General features: G+C 31.0%; 3 protein-coding genes across 16 annotated transcripts; 1 reads left to right on the plus strand and 2 right to left on the minus strand.

Moving 5' to 3' along the window:
- Window positions 1–4,636: 4,636 nt before the first annotated feature.
- Window positions 4,637–5,619, plus strand: LOC18052268 (cytosolic sulfotransferase 12). Its single transcript, XM_024191850.1, has 2 exons — window positions 4,637–4,774; window positions 4,847–5,619. Exons 1-2 carry the CDS (start codon window positions 4,660–4,662, stop codon window positions 5,596–5,598), a joined length of 867 nt encoding a protein of 288 aa, XP_024047618.1. The 5' UTR covers window positions 4,637–4,659; the 3' UTR covers window positions 5,599–5,619.
- A 3,873-nt stretch (window positions 5,620–9,492) lies between these two features.
- LOC18052269 lies at window positions 9,493–18,542 on the minus strand. 14 transcript variants are annotated; one of them, XM_024191838.1, is made up of 16 exons: window positions 18,209–18,542; window positions 14,572–14,662; window positions 14,378–14,483; window positions 13,619–14,283; window positions 13,220–13,502; window positions 12,922–13,134; window positions 12,757–12,849; window positions 12,536–12,652; window positions 11,643–12,452; window positions 10,869–11,062; window positions 10,604–10,777; window positions 10,405–10,509; window positions 10,250–10,319; window positions 10,069–10,164; window positions 9,865–9,980; window positions 9,493–9,748 (listed from the first exon to the last, which is right to left on the minus strand). In XM_024191838.1, the coding sequence occupies exons 5-9, from the start codon at window positions 13,463–13,465 to the stop codon at window positions 11,937–11,939; spliced, it is 1,185 nt and encodes a 394-aa protein (XP_024047606.1). In that variant the 5' UTR covers window positions 13,466–13,502; window positions 13,619–14,283; window positions 14,378–14,483; window positions 14,572–14,662; window positions 18,209–18,542; the 3' UTR covers window positions 9,493–9,748; window positions 9,865–9,980; window positions 10,069–10,164; window positions 10,250–10,319; window positions 10,405–10,509; window positions 10,604–10,777; window positions 10,869–11,062; window positions 11,643–11,936. The 14 variants fall into 14 exon arrangements, with proteins under 14 accessions (XP_024047606.1, XP_024047616.1, XP_024047609.1 ...); XM_024191848.1 differs by lacking the exon at window positions 18,209–18,542 and having other exon boundaries at window positions 11,643–11,910; window positions 12,012–12,452; window positions 14,572–17,053; XM_024191841.1 differs by lacking the exon at window positions 18,209–18,542 and having other exon boundaries at window positions 13,220–13,491; window positions 14,572–17,053.
- On the minus strand, window positions 15,478–17,052 carry LOC112100810. Its single transcript, XM_024190646.1, has 2 exons — window positions 16,304–17,052; window positions 15,478–16,219 (listed from the first exon to the last, which is right to left on the minus strand). Exons 1-2 carry the CDS (start codon window positions 17,050–17,052, stop codon window positions 15,478–15,480), a joined length of 1,491 nt encoding a protein of 496 aa, XP_024046414.1.
- Window positions 18,543–19,358: the final 816 nt, after the last annotated feature.

Consider the following 19,358-nt stretch of genomic DNA (forward strand, 5'->3'; position numbering starts at 1 on the left):
CTATCCAAAATCCAAATGTCGACGACAACGGCCGCCTCCACTAAAGGTTCTAAAATCACGCCATGCGTTGATGACATGGCAGTGGCGATTAACAATAAAAACTTCAACTCGAAGGAGAGGTTCAATGGCCATGATTTTTTGTTGAAGCGATCGTATTTGTTTGGATTCGAGCGGAGTCTTGCATCGGAGAGGATGGTGACGGAGGCCGTAACAACGTCATCGTGGAGGTACAAGAGGGGGAGTTTCTGGAGCAAACGACCGTCTCCGTTTGGCTCATTGACGAAGTCTAGAGTCTTATGAAGCAAAGGATTAGCTACTTCCTTTTTTTTCCTTTTACTTATATTGAAGCTTTAGCCAATTACCCATTTTCCAAGTGTTAAACCTCAGCCGTTGATTACCTTTCTTTACGATCTAAATGGTCATTCGCAAAAGGACAAATGACTAAGGTACCAAACCCCTGACGCAATGTAGCTGGACCCCAAAACAAAATACTTAAGTCAAACTTAGCCAAAATTCACAATTCAAACCTAAGAAATAGCACAGTATACAAATCACACACCCATGTCCATCTTATCAAAATCTTAACTATCACTTAGCGCAAGCTGTATCTTACGCAAGTTGCGCTTGTTATGCAAGTTATAAATAAAGTCTTATATTAATTATATATCAGTTCAACATGTGCACAGTAAACAAAAATCGTTATAAAATTATGTTATAAGACTTTATATTAGATACATTATTTTATATGCATTAATTTGTAAGGTATTTTGATAAAACTGTTGGACATAATATATGGTGACTAGGGATGGCAGAAAATCTCCAAATGGACAGAGGCTCTAAGGGATTTTTTTCATTCAGGGAGGGTAGCAGTACAATTTTATACTTGATTTCTTATTCGGAGAAAGGAGATTGATAATTTAATACCCAATTTTTTATTTGGAGAGGGGACAAGGATTCGGTGAAATTCACAATCTTTCCCCGTTTTCTCATTTTAATTTTAATTTTAAATTTATTTCTTTAAAATTTTGTAGTAAATGCATTTAAATTGAACCAGTAATGGTGTGGTTGTAAATAACAAATATCATAATATATAACATCTAATATAAACTCTTGAAGTTTGAGAAAGATAAATTTGTTGATAATTTGTACCATGTGACTTTTATAGATTTATTAAACCTTGAAGCTCTATTTTTGCTTAGTTTCATAGATTATCTTGTAATTTTGATAATATTTACTTAGTTTGATGGAAATTATTTTAATTACTTTAATTTATTTTGATGTTTTTGTGTTGGTAATATGATTTTATACTTTTACTTTAATATAATTAAATCAAAATTGAAAAATAAAATGATCAATTATTCGAGGATGGTGTACCCTTAGGGATCGCTTTTATTATCTAAAGATTCTCATCCCCTCCATTCAAGTAATTTTAAAGCGGACAGGAAGAATATGAAGACACAGGCATATCAGGGATGGGTATAAGGATTCCAATCCCTTCCCTTTCCCTCCCCCTCCTCCATACCATTACCATTCCTTCCTTTTTTAGGATGAATTTTGCTATTCAGTAATAATAATACTAGTTACTTGGATTTTATATACACAATAATCTTAAGTTCCAATATCTTGATCTCTGATGATGATGGCCACATATATATCGTCTACTAATAGATGACCAATTAATGTTTGGCTAAAAATCCTTTCCAGCATCATCCTATTTTGATTTTGAGGACCCATTGATGAATGGGATTGGGCGTCGTGTTTGAATTATTTTCTTTTTATTTCTAAGTTTTAAATCGAATAAAAAAATAAAGAAGATTAAGCGTAGCTCGCATGCTCTTTGTCTAGAAGCAATTGGAGATGACAAAAGCTTCTTTTGTTCAATTATTAAAAATGTAAACAAACTCATAATTGTCAAAGGCACAATGAGAAAATGTAGAAGCAAGACGGATTTAAACCGGTTTGAATCAAAGGTTTGTCTATGTACATCATCTCGCACTAAACATTTTGAGGAGAGGGAGATCGAATACAATAATGTTATATTTATTTAGTTTAATCTGTATATTAACTGATGTGATAAATGATGTAACATTATTTGATTGGTTTATATAATAGTTAATTATTAAATTCAAATGGTGAATTTTTATTAATGGCACATTAGTTGATATATAAATTAAGTATTCAAACTAAGTAAATATAGCATTACTTGATTGAATATCATTTGAGTTTAAAACATGCAATTATGCCTGCTTAGTCTAATAATTTTGTGTCTCTTTTCTCTTAGGTTTTTTTTTCTCCTACTTTAGATAAACTGTCCAGATTTACCTAGATATTAAACAAATCTAATCTCCCTACAAAAAATCAAAACAGGATTTTATGGCATTTGAAATAATCGGATTCCTTTAAATTTTTGCTTCCGTTCTTCTTAAATTCACCAAAATCACATCCTTACTCATCGAAGTATCTTTTAGAGAAGTTATGATTCAAGTATAGTTCACAGACCTATTTAAATTCTTGGCTTATTGAAAATCTTTTTCACTTTCAATTATCAATCTGTTAAATAAATTTTATAATTTTATAATTTATTAACCCAAAATTTAATTTTATTGTTTTATGATAAAAAAGATTTAAAATATTAAAATAAATATCACATAATATGCAATTTTTAAAATTGTTTTGAATACTAATCAAAAAATAAAGTTAACATTATGCATCTATTCGATAGATTTTATATATTAATATTCAAATTATTTAACCCAAGGATTTATTTAAACTTTTTAACTACAAATATTTGATTCAATAAATATAATAATTAATTAATTTACATTCTGAAAATTATTTTTAATATTAAAACATTAAATAAATATTATTAGTTTGTTAAATGAATTTATTATTGTTGTTGTTGATGTTATTAGTATTATTGTTATTGCATTTGTTAAGATCAATTTTTTTGTTACTACAATAATCGAAGGATAGAATACTTAAAAAGAAACTTTTAGAGTATTTTTTAAGCTCGCCCACATGTATATTTAAGTAAATAATGAGTTTTAGCCTTTTAGGTGTCTTTTTTCCTATGTATGATAAACAACAAAACGTAACTCTTGATAATGATAACACTCGTTAATTTTATATATAGATATAATCCTTTTTATTATTTATATTGTCAACATAACAAGGTGAGCGTCCATATATACATGTGATAGATCAATAATACGCCCCTTCACATTTTGTTACATCTCAAATTGCAAATATAAAATTCAACATATATCACCATATCTATTCACATCTAGCTAATTTATTTAGCCATGTCTTATGTGTGTTCTATAAACAATTTGGGATATTAGTTGACTCTTAAAATGCTTTTACGGAAAATGGATAAATAGTACTCATATTTAAAAATGTTTAGAGGTCAACTCCAAATGGATGGACCATGTGAACATTGGAACCTCTTAGAGCCAGCCATAAGAATGTGATATGGACATATTTTATTTTAGAGTGATGTTATGCTTATTCTATTGAGATACTTAATTTATACTCCCAACTTATATTTCACTAATATAATTACACTATTTAAATTAAAAATGATAAGACTTAATAATTAACCATCACTTGAGCCAATCAAATAATGACACATCATTTATCACATCAGTTGAGATACAAATTAAGTATCTCAACTAAATAAACATAGCATTATTCTTTATTTTATTATATATGAGCAAGATTATTAAAAACTTCAAAGAAAAATAAAAACAGATATTTATACTACTGTCCATTATATTTTTCCGGCAATCCTCCTTGTTTAATTTGAACACTATAAAAGTATTACACAAAAATTTCACAATTTTATATATCAATTCTAATTACATATTGGGTTTCATAAGTTAAAAATTACATTTATAATTTTATTTTGGTTTTATGTATATATATTATATCTAGCTGAATTGCAATTGATTTAACTAGAACGAAAAATTGTATGATATAAAAGCACTCCTTGAAGTAAGAGAGACCTTACAACGCTATACAGGCGAATTCAGTTTCATCTGATGGGCCGATAAGGGAAAAAGAAATGGTTTTATCATCAAGTCATGGAACAATATTTAATCTTTCTGCACATGGAACTAAAAGTATATTAAATTGATTCTAATCATATATATATATATGTGTGTGTGCAAGTAACAAATAAGTTGTGTGTGTATTAATTTTAAGCATCCAGCCAGCTGCCTAATTAACAATTTATATTTTCTAAATTGACTTTCAACATAGTTAATTACAAGTAACACAAGTTTTGTATTAATTAATTTTAAGCATCCAGCCAGCTGCCAAACTTACGGTTTACAAAATTATTTTTTATTTTTCTATTTTTCTTCACCCGCAAATACATTACTATTAGTAAACACGTAACATAAGACCTTTAAAATTTCAGAATAACTCATCATATAGATATGAATTCAGTATTGGGCTTAACTTTTTAAATTTCAACCATACACTAATATAAACACCCACATGGCAGCAATTTATTAAAATTTCAGCAACAACACAGCTGAGCCTTGAATTCAAATTCCAGAAGAGTACCCCAGTAATTTGTCTATATAAATATGTAGTCGACAACGAAGACGTCGTAACTAAAACTCATTAATTTTCTGCCATTGAAATTTTCAATACATGGCCTGCCAAGAAGAAGGTTTGTTACTTGATGAATATCCCAAAGAAAAATTCTGGGAAATTCTTGACCTTTACCAGTTGGATGGATATTGGTACAGCGGCGATGTGATTCCAGGTATGTTAGCCTTCAAGTCCGAATTCAAAGCTCTTTCTGACGATGTAATCTTGGCATCTTCTATGAAAACAGGAACCACTTGGCTTAAGGCCCTTTGTATTTGCATTATGGGAAACCAACGCAAAAATGATCGTGATGAAGTTGACCAGCTTGAAGTCAAAAATCCTCATGATCATATAAAGTGCTTGGAATATTTGTACTACTTTAATTTACTGTCTAAGCTGAAAGATATGCAATCTCCTAGAGTTTTTAACACCCATTTGCCCTACAGTGCCTTGCCAGAATCGATCAAGAACTCCGAGTGCAAGATCGTTTACATAGCTCGAAACCCTAAGGACACTTTTGTTTCACTATGGCATTTCTTCAACCAAATTTTACCACCCAATACGGAGCCATATCGGTTAGAAAAAGCCTACGATTCTTTTATTAAAGGGATTCATTTATTTGGGCCATTTCATGATCACGTTTTAGAGTACTGGCAGGAGAGCTTAAAGAACCCGAACAAGCTGTTGTTCTTGAAATATGAAGACCTGAAAAGAGATCCCAAAGGAGAAGTGAGGAAGCTGGCTTCATTTCTTGGTCGGCCGTTTGGTGACGAAGATAATGATGAGGTGGATAAGGTGCTGTGGAGATCGAGTTTTGAGAGGCTTAAGAATTTGGAGGTTAACAAAAATGGAAAGCTTTCGGATTCTGGAGTGCCGAACAGTTCCTTTTTCAGACTGGGCAACGTGGGGGACTGGCAGAATTGTTTCACGGATGAGATGAAGCAGGGTTTGGATGAAATTACATGCAAGAAATTCGAGGGAACTGGCCTTGATTTGTAGACTTAAAAAGTTTTAATGTGTCTTGATTCTATTGGTTGGTTACATTTACAATAGATGTATAAAAGAATTCACTCCTTTAATTCCTTTTTCTTTTTTTCTTTTTTTCCCTTTCTTTTAAAGGTTTAAATAAGATCGATTGGTGTTAATCCCATTGAAAATTATCGATGAATGGTTGTTGGCAGATGAATTTTTATTTTAAATCTAATAAATAATACTTTTATGTGATTAGTCTGGCTGTATCTAGGGATAGCAATGGGGAGGGGAGGGGAGGGGACCAATCTCTCCGTATCCATCCCTGCTATTTTGCGCATGTCCTCGTCCCCTCCCCATCCCCGTCAGATAGGAGTGTTCAGAGTCCAATCCGATCCGCTCAATCCGTCTGATCCGCTGAATCTGATCTGTATAAATCCGATCCGTGAATTGGTGGATTGGATATGGATTGAAAATTTAAAAATCCGCAGTCAATGGATTGGATATGGATTTACTTCTATAAATCCACAGAAATCCGTGAATCCACAATATATATATATATATATATATATATATATATATATATATAATTAAAAAATTATTATAAATTTAATTAAAAAAAATTATAAATGTGACATTGCATAGTTACTAAGCACTATAACATATCTTAGTCATTACCCAATAATAATATAAAATAAAAAATAATTAAATAGTCAAATATACAAATATAACTTGTAAAAATTGTAAAAATTGTAAAACAAAATAAAAGCAAAGTCACACGCACTAGCAAAAGCAAAGTAATATAACGCCAAGTTACCAACAATTTGCAAACAAAAAACCCTAAGCTTCCCCGCCGTCACTCACACTAGCAACACTCAATACTGGTTGAATACACTCTCAACACGGATTTAAGGACATCGGCCGCGCGATTCCAGCAAGAGCAAGCCATCTTCTTTCCCAAGTCCATCGAGCCACTTCACATTCACTGGTTTCAGCTGAACAATTTCACTATCACAACCTTCAAGATTGCCACCTGTACGACTTCTCCTTGTTCCCATCGTGGATGGCTCTGTAATCACCACTTTTCGACAGGCGCAACAGCCCTGGTGAAGGATCAGACTATGTCTGGTTTCTGAAACTTCGCCATTTCAATTAATTGTGGCTTTATTTGAACAATTAATTTTGGTGTTATATTAATGTATTATTGTAACTTTGTTTGAACAATTAAGTTTGATGTGTTATATTTTGAAACTTTGAACATATTATTGTAGCTTTATTTGAATAATTAGTCTCGATGTGTTATATTTTGAAACTTTAAATGTATTATTTTAGCTTAATTTAAACAATTAATTTATTTAAATTTTATTCAATTTTAAATTTAATTGGTAGCAAAATTATTTTTATATTAGATTTTTTTTATTTCATTAGTTGGAGAGAACTAAAAATTTTAATTCGAAAACTAATGCACAAAATGGTGGATTGCACATGGATTGAGTCAAATCTGCATCCGATCTGCAGACGTATGGATTGGATATGGATTGAGTCAAATCCGTATCCGATCCGCGGATGTATGGATTGGATTTGGATTGAATTTTATCAATCCGTAGATTCGATTGGATTGAAAAATTATAATCCGTGAACACCCCTACCGTCAAAATTGATTAAGAGAATTCTCATTCCCTCCTCGAATAATAACAGGGGATCCTCGAGGGTCACCGATTTCCAAATAACTAAGACATTTTTTTGTTTTTGTTTTTTAGTTAATTATATTAAAATAAAAAAATTCAAATAAAATTAAAGTTCGAAATATATCTTACATTAATATTGATCCATTACAAAAGTCACATGCAAAATACAAATTTTCAAAATAATTATCTTTGTCAATCTTCATAATCCTACAATTAAAAAAAGAATTTATTTTTATATCGACAATAAAATAAATGAAATAAGTGTACATACTTAATTAATATTTTTAATAAAACAAAATAAAAATTTTGGGCTAATAAAATCTATCCGGCTTTTTTAATGCCCTAAATAAAAATTTAAAACTTTAATTAGTTAATTATGCCTAAAAGTTTAATAATATAAATATTTTTGTTATTTTTACCAATATTTATAATTTTATAATATAATTTAAATTTTATTATTTACTTACTAGTAATTTTAAAAAATTAAAATTAAAATGGTGGAATGGGGAGGGGATAGGGATTCTACCTCATCCCCGTCCCTTCCCTAAATAAGAAATTGGGTAAAACCAATTTATCATTCTTTCCCCGAATAAGAAATCGAGTATAAAATTATATTCGTACCCTCCTGAATGGGGAAAATCCCCGAGAGTACCCGTCTCCATAGGGATTTTTCCCATCTCTAACTGTAATTAACATATAACATTGATTTCATTTGTATGCTATCTACCATTTTATTAAAATTGTCTGAATTAAGATGGTTTTGGTTGATGTTATATATCACAGTTTCACAAACAAAACAGTTCCTTTGTGATATAGTTTGAGAATGCAAATGAATTTTCGGATGATAATTTATTTTTATTTTTTTTGGCGTAGTTTTTTGGCAGCGGAATTTTTATCCTGTCATGTGTACTGCTCAGATTGGCTGATGTATGAGATTAGTTTGGATAGTAAGAACCACGAGCTGACTGAATGGTGTGGTATACAAGCCTCTCAAAAGAGGGGTTCAGAGAGTAACGACCACGGGCACCATCAGGCGTTGTCATTGGCCTAACGATTTTTGTGTTGTGGCTTAATTTTGGATGTGTTTGAGATTGAAGTTTGACTGCTTTAACTTAAAAGTTATAGCATTAAAGTGTTTGGTAAACACTGACTGCTATAACTTAGAAGATATGTTGATATGATTTTTCACTTGTATATTGAAAAATATATTATATCTTTAATAATTTTATTAAAATTATTATTTAAAATTTATATTTACTATATATTATTAACTTTTATTTTATAATTACAGTTTTTTTTTACAGCAGTTGTATCTTAAAAGTTACAGCATCTCAATCTCAAATAGAACTACACATTGATGGATTATAAACTTGGCAATATCATGAACCCTCTTGTTAATAATAGCGCAGGAGTGGAATGTACAAGGAAATAATGAAAATTTGAAGGTAAGGACACTGAATTAGGATTCCCTCATAATATGATATTCTTCGGAGCAATATTCACTTAATTGATTAGTAATTAATAAATTAAAAAATAAAAATAATTAACTATTAATCATACATTGATACTAAAGAACAATTGGCGCAAGAATATTAAAAGCTCAAGAGAATATATTAATTTATGGAAGCTATCTATAGTTTTAGATAGTATAAGAAAGTAACAAAGTGATAAAAGTCTAGGTGAAATCATAATTTTAAAGATTACTGTAAAGATGAATTCCAGAGCAGTGGAGCTGAAGAAAATGCGATTAAGATGAATGCACACTACTACAAAAATGAACATAGATGACGTTTAAATTAATCTTATGATGACGAAGTAAAATTAGTCATCTTTGCAACAGTCATCTAAAACGAGGTACAAAAGATGACGTGTAAAGAGAGTCATCTAATAAGTATCATAGATGACTCATTTCTCAAAAAGCAGTCGTCTAATGTTGTTCTAATTTTCGGCAGCATGGTGTTTAATATGCACATAGGTGACTTACTTTTCAAAAAATCAGTCATCTATAATAATAACGGTTATGCACATAGGTGACTTTCTTTTCAAAAAATCAGTCATCTATTATTATTATTATTATTATTATTATTATTATTATTATTATTATTATTATTATTATTATTATTATCATTATCATCATCATCATCATCATCATCATCATCATCATCATCATCATCATCATTATTATTATTATTATTGCGATAATTTTTTTTGAAAAGCTGCAACATAAAAATAAATATTCAAGCAATTGCAATAGTCGTATATAAATTTGGTACATGACAAACAATACCAAAAATATTCTTTATGTTTACAATTTCCAAATGAAAGTAACTAGATATCCATAACTCTTTTTTCTTAAAATAGAACTGTATTACATTCTTCACAAGAACAACAAAATGCAGGGGCTCCAGTTGGCTACTCCAATAATCATGCTACTCCAATAATCATGCCAAACCCAAAGGGAGTTGGAGAGTGAAACTTTTAGATGAACCTTCCTTAATTACAAAATGAAAATAATTGAAATAATTTTATAAACTTTTTAATATCTTATTCGAAACAAAGATAATAACAAAGATGCAGATAAAAATAATAATCCTATTGATTTACTAACCTCACAAAGTCATTGTGCTACAAAATTTAGCGAAAAATGTTCTGCCATATGTACTCTGCCCACTCCACTCTTACTTTATCAATATCTTTTTGGGTGAAACTATCTCGTCCAACAAACTATATATCATGCACAAAATCGTCAACATTAATACATGCATCAACCTTATGAAATCTATAAATTTTAAAAGGATAAGGAGATAACTACCAAGTTTTTTATTGAATCAGCCTGATTTTCAATGATTTCCTTCATAAATCTCATGACATAATATCCACATTCAGTATTTGTAGTTTGTTGAGGACACTACACATAAATTTTGAACTAATTAATGTCATTTACATATGTAAATAAATTTAAATTGAACATACATATGTACAATTTCATATACCTTAACCCTTTTCCAAACAAAGGATTTTCGATTCGCATTTCCCATTTTTGCTATAAAAATCTTGAAAGCACTTAAGATACATAATTAAATACACATTTAGTCAAGCATGTTTTAATAAATGCATTATAATTGACAACAAAATGACAATAACTTACAGTGATACAAAGTTCTTCAAATCAGGGCGAGGTTCATGACCGAGTGAATCAAAAAAATATACTATAAATTTGTGCGGATCCACAACAATCAACATCCAATGTTTGCTATATATAATGATAAATATCAGCCTTGCATATTTTTGTAAAAGAAAAAGAGAATAAACTCCAAATGCTATATACAATTAATAAAATAACAAACCTGGTATTGTAAGGAAACATCAGAAGCTGTTGTGGATCAAGTATTTCCATTCTTGATACCATTGCACGAGCTCTAGTCTCATCATTATTTCCGGTTTCATCACAAAAGATTGAAGGATTACCAAATTTGTAAATATGTTCCTGGGGATGATCCTTCAAGACTTCGTAAAGATGCCTACAAAAAACAAGTAATAATTACTTCACTGCATAAATAAAAATTATTTCTAATTATTTTGCCAAGAAAATAAGTAATTTAATTAAATTACTTCATGTAACAAATTATTGTTGCGACCCCAATCTTTTCCATGCTACAGAATTGTACAATGTCATCAACTGATAAATATAATTCAGCTTGTTCATTGTTGAAGATCCCTGGATAAATTTCAATAAATAATGCTTTAGTCAACACTCGGCGAGCGTACTTGCAAAGAGCATCTATTCTTGCTGGCACTTTGTATTCCTGCATATTCTCAATAGATTTATTTATGTAACTACAAATATGTATGAGATATCTACAAGCGAAAACAAAAATTAATTAACCAAAACACAAAAAAGAATAAGACATTATAGGCGTCAATGATATGCTCAGTTAAATGCTAAATTTATACATGAGTGCAACATATAATGACAGAATACTTGGACCCCATGTGATTTTTTAAATCTTTCAACACAATTTTTCAAAGGGTTAGTGTTCACTGTTCATCAAGCAAGAATATAATTTCGGATATGATTTGGGGTGTTTTTGACTTTGTGATGACCACATATTAAATGGAAAATGATATTTGAATAGTGGCAAGACAAAAACAATAACTACTGCGGCAAGAACATTACTATCATTTTTGTACAATACACATATTGCTATCTTCGAAACTTTACTTAGCTACAAGAGTTATATTTGATTGCAGTTTGTAAAATTTTCTAGACAGCTGCAGGATAAATTATGTGTATCAAACAAATAAACAACACTCTCCAGAATTAAAAAAATTATTATTATTAATTTAAGACATATCAAAAGCAAACAATTAATTATAGATATATACCTCAAAATCATTCAAGATGACAAATTGCTTAGGCCAAGCAACATGGGATCCAATGGCATGGCTAACAATAACTAACTCATCCCTGACAGGCCTTGGTAAAAAAGGTATCCCCTTTAATTGCTATATCAACAGCCACACGAACATCCGTGACTGCCAATGGTACTCCATGCACAGTAGAATTAGGATCATTGTTTTCTAACATTGTACCTTTGGCTACAATATTGTTTATGCTGCCCACTGCTAACATACATGATTTGCCCTACATCATCTATGAGTAAAGTATTAATCATAGCATTATAAGTGATTAAAATTTAAACTTTGAGATTTGGAATTTAAAAAAAAAGAACTGCACTTATTTTTTATGTATACTTGTTTCTTCTTGAAGCACTCATTTTGCATATGTACTTGTTTTTTCTTGGAGCACTTTTTCTTCATTCTTGGTTCTTCGGAGCAGCTGCCTTTTTCTGAGGGAACTTTTGGTGACTGGATCGGTAGGACTCCATTCTTTCGGAATTCTTCAAAAAAATGCATCATTTGTTCTTGTACAATCTTCCCCACATTTTGCTCTAACAGAAATTTTTCTTGTGAAATTTTCTCATAATTTTCCTCTAGTTGAGTTATACGCTCTTGTAACTCATTGTTGGATGAGAAGCTTCGTTTTTTCCTTCCAAAGTATGAAGAAGGTGTGGCAAAACGTCCTCCAGTTCTTACTCGACCTGAACTTTCAGGGGTTCCTAAAGCTATTGTTAGAACATCATTCCTACCACCAGTAGCTATAACCCCTTCCTCACTTTTCTTTGTTATCTCATCCTACATTTGAATAATAACAAGAAATCAGCAACTTTTTAGTTCATATGTTAAATTATTCAAAATCATATATTTATAAAACTTACTATTTCATCAGCCTTTTCTCTAACGACCTCGCTCGTGTATCTACCTTTCTTATTTTTACGTGCTGCTTTCCATAAGGTAGAGCGACTAATTTCTTCATTGTTTCCAGCAGCTTGTTGCTATATATAAATTTAAATGAATTAAAGTGATACATAACTTTCTTAATTCAGGTGATAGACTGAAAAGGAAAGTTATACATACATATAAATGTTTGTGTACATACCAATTCCTCCTTTAATCCCACATAGCCTTTCCTTGAAAGGCAATGATTGTATATATTTTTTGCCCTTCTTTCTCTATATTTTTGGCTGATTTCCTGCATTCAATAATCAAGGTAAATACGCAAACAATGAAAAACATACATTTAATTCAAAAAGTTAGTCAATACCTCAAATGCACTAGAAGTTCGATAACGTACGAAAACTTCCCAATCTTCTTGCTCGATAAAATCATACATTTTAGGCGGGCATTTCAGTGCCTCTGGCTTATCTTTATATCTCTTGATATATTTAGTGGTGAGTCTATTCTTGAAGGTTCTCCATTTATTCGCAGCTGAAGATAAGAATTTGCCTTGAAGCTCATCATCCATCTCAAAAGAGAACTGCAATATGCATAGCATGTTTAAAAAAAAATTCACAAATTAAATAAATGAGTATTAGTTCAGGAAAAGGGCTGTAAACACATACTTTTATGCATTCCCATATCTTTTCTTTGGTCTCTGATGGCACTTTGCTCCAATCTTCATAAGAAATTCGAACCATGGTGCGTGCCAAGACACCCAAAAAGCTAAACAATCGTGTTGCTACCTTGCCATGTGGTTGTCCTCTTTTGTTATACTCAACTATAAGCTTTTGTCCATTGTTTCTATTTCTGACCAGCTGAGGTAAATTCGTTCGACCTCTACTTTTTCTTTTTTTGACAATTGAACTCATTTCTGTAGCAATGTTTTATAAACCTGCTGCAAAATAACTAAAGAAAAAAATTGATGAGAATTTAATAGAAGAATAATAGGTCACATAAGCTAAATAAATGATATACATTAAAATAATAATTCAGTACATCAAATATGTTGAAAAAAAACTTACATTTTTTTTTTCTAATCAACGTTTTCAACCAATGTTTCCTCATTGATATCAGTTCGGATGTAAGCTAAATCGTCATCACTCATTTTATCAAATGACTCAACAGATGGCATCAAATTGCTAGAATTTTGATGTTCTAACATGATGTCACCTAGATCTTCTCTTGAATCATCTATATATTCCCTACGTGGATTCACTATCACAATAGACCACCTTGGATCGAGTTGATCTTCAGCATAAAATACTTGTATCGGTTGAGAAGCCAAAATAAAACAATCATCTTTATGGCCTATCCTATTAAGGTTTACCAACGTAGCTCCTAGCTCATCGTTTTTTATCCCATGATTGTTTTCAACCCAATCACACTTAAATACAGGAATCTTGAACTTGTTGTAATCAAGCTCCCATATCTCTTGTATAACTCCATAAAATGACATATTTGCCACCACAGGATTCTTATCTTTAGCACTTGAAATCTGAAATGTGTTTGCCTCTAAATAGACTCCACTGTTCTGTAAAACTCGTAAGTCATCACGTTCTTTGGTATGAAAACGATAACCATTAATTTCATAGCCTTGGTACTTTATCACTTCAGGGCGAGGTCCATGTGCAATCCACCTTAAGGCTTCCGAGATATTGTTCCTTGATTCGTTAAGTTGAATTTCAACCTATATGATAGTAATAAAAAATGTATATAAATAATATACAAATATCTTAGAATAACAAAAAAACTGTTTATGGATGAACTATATAGTTAATTACTTTTTGACGCAACCAATATATGAAAGTCCTATTATGTTCATCCTGTAGCCATTTTTTCTTCTTTGACTTTGCTGGATATTTCTTCTTCAAGAACTCCATATGCTCTCTAAGATATCAAAGATGAAATAAGAATGATTATAACTATTACAGAAAATATAACTAATATATATAAGATAAAGGAAATAGTTACTAACATGATATACGGCTGAACTTCATTTGTATTTTCCAGTACATATCTATGTGCCTGCACCCATAATTTACGATCTATTCTAACAACACATCCTCCTGGTAAAGGTAATCCAACATCAGATCTGTATTTTTTCGGTGGAATGCCAATTGCATCAACTTCAGATAAGTATTCTATGCAGAACTCAATAGCCTCTTCAGCTATATATGATTCAACAATGCAACCCTCTGGTTTATCTCGATTTCGTACATAATCCTTCAATATTTTCATTTGCCTCTCAAATGGATACATCCATCGGAGGTAAACAGGTCCACAAAGTTTGACTTCTCTAACAAGGTGCACTGGTAAGTGAATCATAATATCAAAGAAAGCTGGCAAGAAATATTTTTCTAACAAGCATATAGTATTCACCAAATCTGCTTGCATTTGATCCAATTTTGACACATCCACTACTTTACTGCACAGGTTGCTAAAAAAAGCACAAAATCTTATTATTACATATCTAACATGTTTTGGTAACAAGGATCGTATTGCTAAAGGAAACAATTGTTGCATCAAAGCATGACAATCATGAGATTTCAAGCCATAGATTTTCAAATCTTGCAATGAGATTAGATTTCTAAAATTTGAACAATAGCCATCAGGAACCTTAAGTTCAAACAATGTCTTACAAAATTTTTTCTTTTCTTCCCTTGACAAAGTATAACACGCAGGAGGTAATTTTGTTCCATTTTGGCCAACTCTTGGCAGTAATTCTTTCCTTACACCCATTTCATGTAGATCCATACGAGCTGCAAAACCATCTTTTGATTTCCCTGGAATGTCAAGTAAAGTCCCCACAAGACTTTCACACACATTCTTTTCAATATGCATAACATCAAGAGTGTGTCTAACATATAAAGACTTCCAATAATCAAGCTAAAAAAAAAATAGATTTTTTCTTCCAGCAAACTCTTTCATTGATATCAGTTGCACGACTATTTGCTTTTTTTTTCCCTAACGAGAAATTTAATCTTTGAACTCGTGCCAAGATTTCCTCCCCTTTCAGCGGTTCTGGAGCAATTTCAATTTCCTCTTCATTATTAAATGCCTTCTTCTGAAACCGATATGGATGATATCGTGGTAAAAATCTTCTATGACCGATATAAGACATTTTTTTACTATGGCCGAGCCGAACTGCACATGTTTTTTCACTACAAATTGGACATGCTTTATATCCTTTTACAGTGCAACCAGCCAAGTTTCCATAAGCAGGAAAATCATTTATCGTCCACATTAAAATAGCTTTCAATGTGAAAGACTCTTGACGATAAGCATCATAAGCTTCAATGCCTACCTCCCACAATATTTTAAGATCATCAATCAATGGAGCTAAGTAGACATCAATATCATTACCAGGCTGTTTGGGACCTGAAATTAATAATGTCAACATCATAAATTTCCTCTTCATACAAAGCCATGGAGGAAGATTATATGTCACTACTATGACGGGCCAACAACTATACCTACTACTAAGAGAATTATATGGATTAATCCCGTCTGCAGATAATGCAAGTCGCAAGTTCCTTGGTTCAACTCCAAAATCAGGCCATAAGTGATCTATTAGTTTCCATGCCGGGGTATCTGCAGGATGACGTAATAGTCCATCAGTTTCCCTTTGAGTGGCATGCCATGTTAGATTTTTTGAAGTTTCAACACTTCAAAACATTCTTTTAAACCTTGGGATTGGTGGGAAATACCATAAAACCTTTGCTGGAACACCAATCTTCATCTCAGTTGAATTTTTTTTCAACTTCCACCTTGCTGCACCACAATTAGGACATATAACAGCATCTTTATAGTCCTTTCTATAAAGTATACAGTCATTTGGACATGCATGTATCTTCTCATACTCCATCCCTAATGCATTTAAGGTTTTTTTTGCCTCGTACATTGAACAAGGCATTTCATTATTGTCAGGCAACATTTCTCTTAACAATTTCAACAAATCTGAAAAGCCTCGGTCTGACCACCCATTTCTTGCTTTTAGGCTGTACAATTTTACCAATGCAGATAATTTTGTAAACTTACTACAACCTGGGTATAACTTTTTCTCAGCATCAGCCAATAAATTCTCAAATTGTTTAGGGTTGTTTTCAAAATGATCATAAGCTCCTTGAATCATCTCTACAGTGTTGGCCACAGATTCGGTTTCAAAGGCTCTTGTTTCAAATTCTCTTGTAGATTGAGTGTTGCTAGTAGTTGATAGCTTCTTAACAACCTTTTCTCCATGCAAAATCCAATTATTGTAACTTTGGTCTATACCATTCAAATACAAATGGTCTCTAATCTCATCAACAGTCTGATGTTTCACATTTCCACATTTCATACATGGACATAGTATGTGATTAGAATTTGTTGCATGAACCATTGCAAAATCTATAAATCTTTCAACACCAATCTCATAATCTTTTGATCTTCGATCCATAGACATCCAAGATTTGTCCATTCTGAATGTAAAATATAAATATATCATTCTAAAACATTTTCCATAATTTCCTTCTAAGTATCTATGTCCTAATTTGAGAAAAAGTAAAACATAGGACCTTAATATTATTATTCTATCAAAATAATATCAATAAAAACATTAATTTACTAAAGCACATAACATAATAAATTGACCAAAGCTTAATGGACATGAAGTGTCAGGGACTAAACACAAAAGCACAACAAAATGGATTGCTACGCACGCAAGCAGCAGTTGTATTAAGTGCGAAGATTATATATGATGACAAGTATAAACATCTGAATTTTTTAAAAATATGTATCAGTTTCTGAAACTAACATTATTTCTCTTATTAATATTTGTTCATATATTAGATTCAAGATGTTTTATTAATTAATTATTAAATTGTATACTTTATGTCTTTATTTCTATATTACTTGTATTAAAAATAAATAAGTTAAAATAATAATTTTTATAATTATATACTCTATTAAATTATAATCTCTTTATAGTAATAAAATTATTTTGATTCTAATAATATGATTATAATTATAGGTAGATTTTACAATATTCTATATGATACTAAAGGAAAGAGGATGAAATGATTAATTAATATTGTAATATCACATAATATTATATAAATGCTTATTCTATTAATTCTCCGTTAGTTTTTATTTTTTTAATAAGAAAGTATGTGTGTATATAAATTAATTTTAAGTTATTTGAAGAATTTGAAATATTTATAATTTTGCAACAAATCCCACATGGCGCTTGTCGTTCTTGGTTTCCCAATTTCGTAAAAGATAAGATGAAAGAAAAGAGAAGGGGAAAAGAAAAGAAAGATAATCCAATTAAAAGAAAGAGGAGAGGTCAAGTTGACAATTACGAAGGAAAAGAATAGAAGTCGTGAGGTTCTGAGATTGATAACTGATTAAATTTCAAAGGAGCATGACATGATTCGACCAAATTTGTAACTTCCCTAAAATATTAATCCCCAGAAAAATTTTTATTGTTCATCCATATTTTCAACATTTGCTATTCAAATAGAGTAAATTAGACAAAGAAAAGAAAAGAAAAAACAGCACATGTAGGCCACCCACAATCAAACAATCTATCATTTTTTTTCTCAAACATGATTAAACAAAAGGAAAGAAAGTACCTTTATGTGGGGACCGAAACTTTTAAAATCCAATATACAAGGTAGCCGAGTGCTTCAACAATTTCCTTGATAGTGATGTGGTCCCAAGCTTTACAATCTTCTTGCCAACATGTGTGGTCCAGAGCTTCCAAATTTCTTCCCAATTTGTCTTCACTTCCACTATGTGTGAACAGTTAGGGTTTACGATTTTGGGTCTATATAAATAATGGGTGAAATTAAGAGTTTGGAACTTGGAAATAGAAGATAGGAAGATGTTTTTTATGGGCAAAGGGGAATTTTACAGAGAAAGAAAGTCACAGAAGAATGGAGGCTGAAACAAAGAGACAATGATATTTCGCGGTAGACAAAGAAAATAAAGAGGGAAAGTGGCTTTTTATACTACAAACTAAATGACACATTTTATAAAGAAGAGTCACCTTTTAATTAACTAAAGATGACTTCTTATTTAGTGGTGAGTCATTTTTATGTCATAAATAAAAACAATTTTATAATATATGACTTCCAAAAGTAAATAAAAGTCATCTAAACTAATAGATGACAATTAATAATATGTTTGTCATGTATTACATGTCATCTTTGTCCTGTTTTGTAGTAGTGATGTAAGGTAGTTACGTGACTAGCTCTTTATCTTGCTTGAAAAGTGCACCACCAGATGGAAAGTAATAATTTTTTCTATGCAAGACAAATGAAGTCTCTTTGAAAAATTGCCATCTGAATTTGCTCCTGAATTACAAGTATAATAATACAATAAAGTCATCTATTTAATTACATAACAGTGCTAAGATAAAAAGTCAAAAGTTTTATACGTGAATAGACTTGGAGTTTTTTGGGGCGTGCAAAGAGTGAGTAAGATTTTTGTAATTAAATTAGGGTTATTTTTGGCCACCCCATAAGAATCGATAAATATTACAGCACACCCTAATGTTTCACCAATTATTACTGCACACCCATTCCATTAGAAATCACCGTTAACTTAACTGCTACAAGGATAGAATAGTAAAGTTATAGGGATGAATAGAGGGAAAAAAAAATTGTTTTTGCCTTCCTTCACCACAACTCCATTCACACTCCATCTTCGTCTCTCCTCTATTAACACTCCACAACAAGCGCTTATTTCTTCCCTTTTTCCATTTACACTTCCCAGCAAGTG

Source organism: Citrus clementina, unplaced genomic scaffold (genome assembly GCF_000493195.1).
Source record: "Citrus clementina cultivar Clemenules unplaced genomic scaffold, Citrus_clementina_v1.0 scaffold_2, whole genome shotgun sequence".
NCBI classification, from domain to species: Eukaryota; Viridiplantae; Streptophyta; class Magnoliopsida; order Sapindales; family Rutaceae; genus Citrus; species Citrus x clementina.

What these genes read in the sequence shown, in the direction of transcription:
- LOC112100810 (XM_024190646.1), bottom strand. Translation starts at nt 17,052, where the DNA reads ATGGACAAATCTTGGATGTCTATGGATCGAAGATCAAAAGATTATGAG. An exon ending in GTTCCAGCAAAGGTTTTATG is followed by an intron (nt 16,220 to 16,303) that starts GTATTTCCCACC and finishes TGCCACTCAAAG; the next exon opens with GGAAACTGATGGACTATTAC.
- LOC18052268 (XM_024191850.1), top strand. Translation starts at nt 4,660, where the DNA reads ATGGCCTGCCAAGAAGAAGGTTTGTTACTTGATGAATATCCCAAAGAA. An exon ending in CAGCGGCGATGTGATTCCAG is followed by an intron (nt 4,775 to 4,846) that starts GTATGTTAGCCT and finishes CTATGAAAACAG; the next exon opens with GAACCACTTGGCTTAAGGCC.
- LOC18052269 (XM_006445725.2), bottom strand. Translation starts at nt 15,437, where the DNA reads ATGCATATTGAAAAGAATGTGTGTGAAAGTCTTGTGGGGACTTTACTT. An exon ending in GAAGTTCAGCCGTATATCAT is followed by an intron (nt 14,484 to 14,571) that starts GTTAGTAACTAT and finishes TTGATATCTTAG; the next exon opens with AGAGCATATGGAGTTCTTGA. An exon ending in TATATTGGTTGCGTCAAAAA is followed by an intron (nt 14,284 to 14,377) that starts GTAATTAACTAT and finishes ACTATCATATAG; the next exon opens with GTTGAAATTCAACTTAACGA.